This window comes from Priapulus caudatus, unplaced genomic scaffold (assembly GCF_000485595.1).
Source record: "Priapulus caudatus unplaced genomic scaffold, Priapulus_caudatus-5.0.1 Scaffold96, whole genome shotgun sequence".
Lineage (NCBI taxonomy): Eukaryota > Metazoa > Priapulida > Priapulimorpha > Priapulimorphida > Priapulidae > Priapulus > Priapulus caudatus.
The window spans coordinates 547,177-557,952 of record NW_014577157.1 but is presented as its reverse complement, the minus strand read 5'-3'; the positions used below and the strand labels follow the sequence as shown (position 1 = coordinate 557,952).

The following is a 10,776-nucleotide window of genomic DNA, read 5'->3' as shown; positions in this document are numbered from 1 at the left end:
ACCCTCCATCTGCGATAGTGGGCGGTCCTAACAATGATGTGTACGCAACTGCGTGTCTGCATATCTGCGCCTAACAAATGTGGTACTACGCACGACTGAAATTTTACGTTTATAATCGTAGCAACAGACCTCAGATGAGCCCAGACGCTCTGCGGCTCTTGTTATGGTTAAATTGCTGCATTATACTTCTTATTTTACTATATTATTGTTCAATGTGAACATACACTCGTGACTCATACATAGCCCATAGCAAGCAATTAATGTTATTAACACTAATATCAAATCGTCCAGGTTTTTTGGATTTTTAGCTAGTTGAGAAACAATCTTATCAGGTAAGAATTTGACGATATGTTTAGTCCCGTTAGTTCTTAATTTTACAAATTTTACCATAGAAAATTCGTGACGTAGTCACTTTAAGAGGATTAGCTTGGATAGCACATCATCATAGATGTCATACCTAGTCCAATTTTTGGCTCACATTGACATCGTCAAGATGAGCTATTGCCATGGGATGTTGTACATCCGTCCGTCCGTCTGTCCGTCAACATTTGGCTACGGTCAACGATAACTTGAGAACCGTTGGACCCACATGTTTCAAATTGCATACAGTTGTTACTCCTATAAGAGAGATGTGAACATCCTATTTTGCGGCACGCCAGATGACCTACTTTCGAGCCACACCTACTTTTTGGCAAAATACAAATGGCTATAAGTCAGTTCAGGTTCAATGGATTTTCCTCATTTTTGGTATGTGAATGAATAAGGACTGGCCCCAAAACATATCACACGGGTTTTGATATTTGTTAAAAATTATGCAAATTAGGTAGATTTTGGCAATTTCACTATGCATTTCAGTGTCTGCCTACCGTCAACGATAACTCAAGAACCGTTTGACCCACATGTTTCAAATTGCATACAGTTGTAACTCCTATGGGAGAGATTTGAACGTCCTATTTTGGAGCACGCCAGTCGACCTACTTTCGAGCCACGCCCACTTTTTGGCAAAAATGAAAATGGCCATCTAGATTCATTCGATTTTGTTAAATTTACCTACCTACCTACCTACCTAATCATACCTATGTGTAATATTGTGTTTTAGATTCTTTGTTACAGTAATTTAACTGGAATATTTTATTGCTTTTATTTGCGCGATAATCGAAAACCAAAATGAAGATCATTTAGGCGTAGCGCCATTTCTCGCCCAGATTTCAGACTTTCAGATCTGAAACATTTCTTTTCACATCAAAACTAACCCTGAAACAAAACAATGGAATTTGTATTAGTATAAAACAGGGAATAAGGACATTTGATCACATTTCGTCCGTCATAAATGAAACACTTGCCAAATTTTAAATATCATCTCCTATCACACCCAAGGTGAGCTATAGTGTCATTGACACTTTCATTAAAACTAATTATTATTTTTACAGATCTTAGTTGAACTGATTCTGCTTTTGGTGTGAGAGCTCATTGATAAGGCTGGGGTGCCAGATGGGCAGCATATGCAAGAATAGATCAATTAGTACTCAAACCGTAGTTTATGATTTATTAAAAGCAGCATAACTCAATAAACATTAACTCAGGCGTTACCTTAAACATTCAGTAACCCTTGTCCCTAATGGTTTTTTCCATACATAATCACAGTCTAGAGAGATGGACTGAAATCTACAAGATTCAGAAAATCATTAACCATGCCAAATCATCAACATGTTGTGTTACATCTGTCCAGATGCAAGTTCTTTTATCATATTGTGGGTGTTTTAGTATTTTTGTTATATTACATTTTACCGGACCTGATATACTGCCCTCGTCCATTAGTTTAAGCCTTTTGCCCCACATCGTGGCGGCTATCGGTAACATTGATTTTATTGGGATGTGACGTGTGCTGTGTCAATTACTGTATTTTTCCAGGACATAATAGCATATGTTCCTCATTTCTGTGTCATCTCTAGGTCTTCCTACCATCTGTTTATATCTGACCAATTACATGAAAAGGTTGATATTCAGAATGCAAATAGGAAGTGGAGCAAGCTGGATTTAGCTGACCGACCTTTGTATGACGATAGGCTGGATGGCCTGTGGAAAAGTTATGAATCACAGCTAAATGACTATATAAAGGTACATTCATTAGTTTGTATGACGATAGGCTGGATGGCATGTGGAAAAGTTATGAATCGCAACTAGATGACTATATAAAGGTACATTCATTTCATTACAAGGTCAATATCATTTCAAACATGATTGCAGTGCTATTCAGGTTGTTGCTTTATGAAGCAACAAATCCATACAGAGTAGCACCCACACTTTAGAATCTCGAGTGTTATCTGTTGTCGTAATGTCTGAGCTAGAGTTTGATTTCATTTTTTCTGTTACATTTTTCAGACACTTTCAGCACAAGATGCGGATCAGTTTCAATTGGCTCTCCCTCAGGCTGTTAAACGATACCTTCAAAAGCATCATCACCAGTTCAAAGGTGCACCAAAGAAACCCCCTCAGTAGGTTATGCTGTTTTGAGAGTCATAGAACAGTAATATGTTTAGGGAGCCAGTACTTATTAATTCGGTAAAATAATGGATGCATAAACTTTTCTGTAATACGTTCTACATTCTGCTATTTACTTCTGATAAATATACATACAGTATAAGTAGTCTAATTTGGTTATTCTTTGGCAGGGATCCATACCGGTTCTTCATCCAAAAAATGTGTCAGGCAAATAAACGGGCAGATTTTGCTTCACTAGCAAACACATGGAAATTGTTCAGTGGAGAAGAGAGGCAGGTCTATGTAACAGACTGGAGGAATCTTCAGAAAGAGTACAAAGATGACACAGTGAGGTACACTGAGGTGAGATGATTATCAACTTATTTTTGAAAATGTGTTCAACTACGTTTCTTTTGGTATACTATGCTACTTGAACTGAAGAGACTGCATGGATGCATTCATCTCTTGTGCTGGATTACAAAAATCACAGAAAAATAGGGAATGCCAAAAAACACTACCTAACCCTATACCCCCCTATACCAGCCCTCCCAAGCCTATTTCGACATCAAATGTAGTTATATTTGTATATTCTAAATTGTAATTCAAATGACATTTTCTAATAAATATACAAATACATATTCAAGATTTAAAAAATAAATTTAATGTCAGCATCTAAAGACATGAAATGATGACAATATACATGAAAACCTGTCATGAAACACCATACCTAGTGCACGATTATAGAATGTTTTAACGTAGAATGCTGGATTTCTTTGGTTGAATTCTATACAGCAATCCTCATTTTGACGTGAACGAGTAAAGTAAATTCGCCCATGGATATTTTGTTAATTATTACTATTAAAATCGTGATGCAAAACAAATTCGTCCTAGAAAAGCGGTAGCATTCTTACCAGGTAGGTAGGACATTATAGTGGTTTGCAGTAAATAGAGTTATGGTTATAAGCAACTTCATCGTGAGGGTAAATTATGTAGTAACGTTGTGTTTGGTTGGTGTAGGTTTTAATGGTTGCCTGTTTGCTTTGCAGGGCTTGTCAGAGAAGGATCGCATAAAATACCAACAGCTGCTGGAGAACCAATCTCGAAAGAAGGGTAGAAGTAGAGGGGAAGCCGAGGTATGAATAACATACAGATGTCATGATCACCACTATTTAGTGCCTGATGTATTGATACTTGAAGAGCTGTAATATGCATTGGCTGGTCATTTCTGGTTGTTATGTTTTTGTTGTTCCTGTACTAACCGGAGGTACGCTCTTAAGAGTAACTTTGACACTAGCAGTCCGATGCACAGTGCAATCACCTGCTTTCCGACTACCTTAGACAACCTGCATATTCTGTCTGTGTATGGAACATAAATCAATGAAGTAAAAATCACCGTAGAATGACTAATTTTTACTACGAGTCAACCGGATGTATTTTTCTTTTTCACTAGGTAGCAACACAAGAGTGCAGTAAGAAAGATAGAGAGCATACCGACTCAGGAAGTGAGACAGATCCCGCAGAATATGCAATCTCTGGCCTGGATTTGATGGCGCCCCGCAGAGACATTAAAATTAATAAACAGATACCCTTAGAAGATGATCTATATTCAGAGCCCGACTCTGATATTGCCTTTCCCTTAACACAAAAGGCGGTACCACAGAATGAAGCAAAATCTGTCAATAGCCCCCAAAAGAGAAAAAAAGGAACATCTTCCAAATCAAGCAGTGATTCGGAAACGTAACGTCAGTGCGATACTCCCAGCAAATATGGCCACATTAGTCATTACCTCAAAAGGTAGCGACGCATTTCAACTATCCTCTAGTCTCCCTAAATTTTACCCAGCAGGACTGTCACACTCAAGTAGCAAGTCGGAATTGGACATGGAAAAGTTGAGAGGATAATGTGAGACCAATGTGTGTGAGTGCGTGTGCGCATCTGTGTGTGCGTGCATGTGCGCGACAGTGTATGTGTGCGTGTGCGCGTATATGTGTACGTGCATGTGCGTGTCTCTGTTTATGTGCATGTGCGTGAGTGCATCAGTGTGTGCATGAGCGCGTCAGTGTGTGCGTGGATGCGTCAGTGTGTGCGTGAGCGCGTCAATGTGTGCATGAGCGCGTCAGTGTGTGTGTGTGTGTCTCTGTGTGCGTGAGCGCGTCTATGTGTGCGTGAGCGCGTCAGTGTGTGCGTACGTGTGCACGTCTGTGTGTGAGTGCATACGTGTATGGCAGGCGAGGTGGGACACAAATGGTATTTAGTGTCTATCATTAAATCATTTAGTGTTTGTCAATAATTCCATGCCTATGATTGGCTGAGAAAAAAACAAGTTGTATCTGATTGGTTGATTTAATGACTGTCACTAAATGGAATATATGATAGTCACTAAATAGAATATATGATAGGCATTAATTCGAATTTGTGACTGTCACAAAATACCAGTTGTGTCTATCATTAAATCATTTAGTGTTTGTCAATAATTCCATGCCCATGATTGGCTGAGAAAAAATAAGTTGTATCTGATTGGTTGATTTAATGACTGTCACTAAATGAAATATTATATGATAGTCACTAAATAGAATATATGATAGACATTAATTTGAATTTGTGACTGTCACTAAATACCATTTGTGTCCCACCTCGCCTGATATATAAGTGCCTGTGTGTGTGTGCCTACATGGACTGGCAACTTTTTGTTGTGTGACCGGGGATTACAGTTGATCAAAAAATAATGGGAGTGTTAAAAAGGATCTCAATAACATCCTTTCTTGTCTAATCTACTGTTGATGTAAATCTATGTGAAGTGTAACGTATGACACATGTGTAAATGGTGATAGTATAGGTAGTTGTAGCTGTACCAGTCAATGATGGAAAACATCGTCTTACTGTGTCAGTTTTTCGTCAGTAAAGGTGGGTTACCAATTTCTATGGTTTTTTTTATACGATTTCAAGTGATTTAAACGATATTGTGAGTGTTCTTTACATGTTCCTTTTAGACGTTTTTATAACTTGTTTAGATTATAGTCGTTGTAGACTAGCGTACGTGAAATTCGTTATGATTTTTAATTTGTCATATTTTTTATCTTTAGTAGATTCCCATGTAGCAGTGATACAGGGAAGAACCACAAATAAGTGTATAAAGCCTATTTTTACAGGAAGTTTATTAAACAGTTTATGTAACTTCACAGTGACTATGCCACACAGTGACAATTGTAGAAAAGCAGGGGCGTGTACAGGGGGGGGGGTCCAGGGGGTCCGGGGCCCCCCTGCTCGCGCAGAAAACGCATCTAAGGGGGGCCTAATTTCAAAATTTTTCTGGGGGAAGGCCCCAGACCCCCCCCCTTCGCGTGCTCGCAAGTTTGGGTTACGGTTAGACCCCCCCACTGGTACAAATCCTGTACACGCCCCTGAAAAGCCTATGTAAAAAGTAATAGATTGACTATTGTATTTACTATAATACTTTTATTGAAATAGTATCACTGTTCTGTAATATATTCTTGCTTCTATTTAGATAAAAACCAAGATAGATCATTTGACTGATGGATAAAAAGAATGGAACTTTGTTCATTTTTAGAATTTATAAATTATACGACTACACAGTTTGGTAACATTCATTTCATATTTACCATGCGTATTATCTACAAATCCTCTGTTAAGATAACTAATCTCAAGAGATGGCAGTAGGTTACAGTTCAGCTGTCATGCGTACTAGTTTGCAGGAAAGCAAGTGCTTGCTATTTCTGTTGGCTGTCCTCAGCAATAGTTTGACCTGGATCCCGTCCAAATTTGCACACCTGTAATAAAGCAAGTGGTATATTGGCAACGAACCCCCTAAAAATGTCATTAGCTCCATAAACATCTGATCTTTTATGTTTAAGGGGTGCAACATGACATTACAAAAGTATGTACATTTGAATACAGAGAACCGTACTTCTATATTTGAATTTCACTAGTAATCTACGCAATTAGTCTTTATCCATTTTTCACACAATGTATTATATTATTTCTTTAGTTATACATTTTCATTACAATGAAACCTTACAATCGATCAGCGTAATTTTATATGCTCGTTTTCATATTTGACTCGACTTGTTACCTTAAATTTTGTCCACTTGTAACTAGAACATTTCCGAGCTCCAGGACAGCTCTGTATTAGGTTTTGTATGGTGGGATGAGCAAAGCCAAAGAAATCTTCACCTTGACCTGAGAATTCTAGCTGGTCTTCTTTCCTAGTTACAATTTACAACTATGATGGTCAATTGTACAACATCTAACATCGGCAAAAAAATCTTGCAAATAAGCATGATTATATAAAAGTTCTACCTATGCAATTTTGATGTAATCTAGGATGTGTGCAAAATTAGCCACTCCAACTGCACACAAAATATACTTCAACTGTGATAGTAAAAATTGCAAAGATATTCACACAAATCAAGCCTGTTTAACTGAATGGGACCAGAGACAACGCACCTAGAGGCATTGATAATCCGTAGTAGCTCGTTCAGGCACCCCTGTGCTGTGAATCCCATTACAAGTGTTTCTGGACTGCTTTCGGGCACTATTTCAAACTGTAAAATAGAAAAGTGTATATTTTTAACACTCACTTTACACAAACTATGTGTAAACCTTTGTGTGAACTTTAGCATGTGTGTCATTTGGAGAGTACATCAAACTATTCTTTGGATCTTGTGGGAGCTATGGACAAATATAGCTTCAATTTTATCAAAGAAAGAATATGGCTATTGATGCATGTTAAAATAGCTTGAAACCTTGTGCTATTTATAAGTATATAATCATATTGCCAAATACACATTAGTTCGTCAAATTTTTTTTGGTTACTGCAAAAAAAGCTCAATTGAAAATCTGCAATCTGAATTTGTATCTATCAGCAATGGTTGGGAAACTGAATCGCAACTGTCGAAGCAGGTGTAACAAGTCGAACAGGTCGAAGGAGGTTTATACTGTAATAGTCATTGCATAAAAATTCGTATTCACTAACATATTTACATTGCTGTGCATACTCTAGTTTGGTAATCATAATTTTATAATCAGGATAACCAAATGAAAGTGTCAATGACACTGTAACTCACCACAAAAAAGGACACAAATGAGTGAGTGAGAAGAAGTCAGTTTTAATTGAGCAACCATCGACGTACATTATAGAAACGAAGAGTATATATGGGAGAACTCCCATTATATACTCTTGATAATTATATGTGTAATTTTTTATGTGAAAATAAATGTTTGAGATGTGGGCGAGTGATGGCGTTACACCTAAATGATCGCCATTTAACATTTTTATAATATTCAGATTTAGGCACTGCCTAAAAGTGGAGCTCCCGACGTGTAACGTGTAAGATTGAGAGGATACGCTTATTCCACGTAGCTGCTATATACCACGTGACAATGGTGTTTCCCTGCCCATTACACAACTTTTGTCAAAAGTCAATTGGTTGCATGGAAGTGTTTACTTCGTATGAGTTTTTCTAGGTGGTAGCACACGGTTGCCATCTGTATATCGCAATAATAATTTATAAACCAAAATGAATCACAATTTGTGACGGTAGATGGCGCTATACCAGCTTTGATGTTTCTTAGCAATGACGTTCGATAGGTTATGCTGCGTTCCGACATGTTTTGTAAAACTTTACTCTAATATAGACGTTTTATCGGCAGGGTGGAGAGGAAATACCAATTTTGCATTAAAGATATTGTCAATGAAATCTTGTAAAACGAGCCAGACGAGTGTGACACCACAGACTGTTATGTGCGTGTCTATAACATATGCTATATAATTGCCAAAACCTACCTAATTTGCATAATTTGCATGGCAATAGCTCATCTTGACGATGTCAAGGTGAGCTAAAAACGGAAAACCACTCCCAATGTAAATCTAATATATGATGCAACTGAAGATTAGAAGAAAATTTTAAAAAGAGGGTATCACATATTTCCATGGTTTTGAAAAGAGGACCAACATCGTGAAACTGTTCTCGGATCCTCACTATCCTGGCAACCATTGCTGGTGCTATATATCTGCATGTACCCTACCATATTCCATTCACGAGTGTGACTAAATACATATTTCGTCTATCCTGCCATATGCGATTTACGAGTGTGACTAAATACATATTTCGTCTACCCTGCCATATGCGATTTACGAGTGTGACTAAATACATATTTCGTCTCGACTTACCCGTGGAACTTCACCACCATCCAGTATCTTACACGTGTAGAGGCACTTCCTTCCCAGATTCTTGACATCATCGAATGTGCGGGAGCTACAGAATCCAACTGGGTAGATGTGCTGCTCTGTGTGGAATGCTTGTCGGTCATGTACAATCTGCAATCACACCACTGCTTACACGTGCTGACTGAATCTGCAGTTACAGTGACTTGCGACAATGATGAATACAATTTTAATGAATGAAATGATTTCTAAATAATGATAATGTTTATAATTGTTATTATTATATTATTATTGTTATGCCCACATACAAGCAGACTATAGTTGATGAATACTGAAACAAAAGTTTCACATTGAGTTCTATAGCTTGATTATTTTCATTTCAACTTAGTGCCATTTCATATATCCAAAATTTATATGGAAGCATGATAATATTTTGCATATAACGTATTCTTACAAAGACATGTATTAACGTGCAAACAGAAGCATATGCTGCAGATATTCACCTCGCCCAGACTGTGCACAGTGAGTCCATCCACAACGATTGGAAACAAGGGGCGGCCCACGTCATCTAATGGGATTTGCTGAACAAAAAACTTCTTCGCTGTTGCTTCTCGCTTATGTTTCTTTGATTTGGATGTACCTACAAAAACCAAAAACCTAGATAAAACACCGCGTCAAGCGACGACTAAAACCGCAACACCTCTATTTGTATAGGGTTGATCCTGAATTATCGTAGAAATACCATAGCAATGCCTGTTAACCAGTTGCATTGCTTGCTCGTATTTAAAATAAATTTTGCACTTTATTCTGTTCTCAGACAACCTGCATCTTTACTTGCTGAGATATACCTTTTTTCTTACCAATATCGTCCACAAGAGAATGTTTTTTCTTTTCTTTGGCTAGACTTCCTGAGGATACCAGCCCTGTGCTGCCACCTGGTGGCACTTGGCTAGGTGATACTAGTGCAGCCTGGGCTTGACTGACCAGGCTGGCAAGCTCATTTACTGTTTGATATTGCAGAAGTTTCCTCAAAAGAAAGCTAGCAGAATGCAAAATAGAAGAAAAGTTAACGTAAAATGGTAAATAACAAGCAGGCTGCTTGATGATCACAGTGTAAAATGTTCAAACATACTGTCTAGAATTTCTTCTCGAAAATGCACCGAAAATTCTAATACAATAAATCAGAGCATTCTCTAGTAAGATTCTCAAGACATTTTTACACTATCCTGGCTATTGCGGGAGACACCTCAGTATAATTTTTAGTAAATATATATTAATGTAGATTAACAAGTATGGGTGATATTTGTCTTATGATGAAAGATAAGTAAAGTCGACGACCTTAGACCAGTTCTTGTATACTTTTCTTACCTCCGTTCATCTCTCGCTTTTTGAATTTGTTCTTCCATCCTTACAATTTCATCACAAACGGCTGCATTCACCTGCAATATGATATATCACCACACTGCTTGATAGATATCAACTAATAGAGGGCAACTGGCACTGGGAAACAATTAAAACACCACTGGCTATTTGTCTATGTTCTAAGCTGTAACCCTGTTCTACTAAACCGATAGACCAGGTATCAGCTAAATACAGTTAAAGAGCTAACATCCGAATACTTAGTAACATGAATGCAGTTGGCACTTAGTAGAAACACTATCAATCTACATCCATTACTACCTCTCTAGTAGACTGTTAAATAAACTTGGCTTAACTCTCCTAACCACTTCATACCACTAGTTATGTCTAGTAACCTGTCAGATAGCACCATGGTTACCATTCTCTTCCTACTCTGTACTACAGTTCCTACAGATGCATGTCTATCAGACTATGACAGGGTCCCTACAGATAAGTCAAGACAAAATTCAAGGAGTTTTCCAGGACATTTCAAGGACAATTTTTATTTTTCAAGTACTAAAATTCTAGCTTAACTTAATAAAATTCAGTGTTTTCAGACTTAGCACAGCTTGAAAAGATACATTACAAGGAATAGAGGACATGAAAACTTATGATTCAGAAAAAAACACAGATTAACAGAATTAATACAAGTGCCGCGGAGCGACAGCGCTCATCTAACGTCTACTGCGGTGACTCTGTGGTGGAGTGGTGGG

General features: G+C 37.8%; 2 protein-coding genes across 5 annotated transcripts in view; one reads left to right on the top strand and one right to left on the bottom strand.

Annotated features, from left to right (window-relative positions):
- Window positions 1-4,463, top strand: part of LOC106805011 (nucleolar transcription factor 1-A-like) — a 16,097-nt gene extending 11,634 nt beyond the window's left edge. For all 3 annotated transcript variants that reach the window (XM_014806473.1, XM_014806474.1, XM_014806475.1), the window contains exons 12-16: window positions 1,953-2,118; window positions 2,383-2,495; window positions 2,673-2,844; window positions 3,528-3,614; window positions 3,932-4,463. In XM_014806473.1, coding sequence (XP_014661959.1) covers window positions 1,953-2,118; window positions 2,383-2,495; window positions 2,673-2,844; window positions 3,528-3,614; window positions 3,932-4,222 — 829 coding nt within the window. In that variant the 3' untranslated portion in view covers window positions 4,223-4,463. The remainder of the gene's footprint in view (window positions 1-1,952; window positions 2,119-2,382; window positions 2,496-2,672; window positions 2,845-3,527; window positions 3,615-3,931) is intronic.
- Window positions 4,464-5,915: 1,452 nt separating this feature from the next.
- Window positions 5,916-10,776, bottom strand: part of LOC106805014 (transforming growth factor beta regulator 1-like) — an 11,244-nt gene continuing 6,383 nt past the window's right edge. Inside the window, exons 4-10 of one of the 2 annotated variants that reach the window (XM_014806479.1) lie at window positions 10,034-10,104; window positions 9,514-9,704; window positions 9,169-9,305; window positions 8,672-8,818; window positions 6,946-7,043; window positions 6,572-6,704; window positions 5,916-6,269 (exon numbers count right to left, since the gene is read on the bottom strand). In XM_014806479.1, the coding sequence (XP_014661965.1) occupies window positions 6,210-6,269; window positions 6,572-6,704; window positions 6,946-7,043; window positions 8,672-8,818; window positions 9,169-9,305; window positions 9,514-9,704; window positions 10,034-10,104 (837 nt within the window). In that variant the 3' untranslated portion in view covers window positions 5,916-6,209. The remainder of the gene's footprint in view (window positions 6,270-6,571; window positions 6,705-6,945; window positions 7,044-8,671; window positions 8,819-9,168; window positions 9,306-9,513; window positions 9,705-10,033; window positions 10,105-10,776) is intronic. The other variant, XM_014806480.1, reaches the window with a different exon arrangement.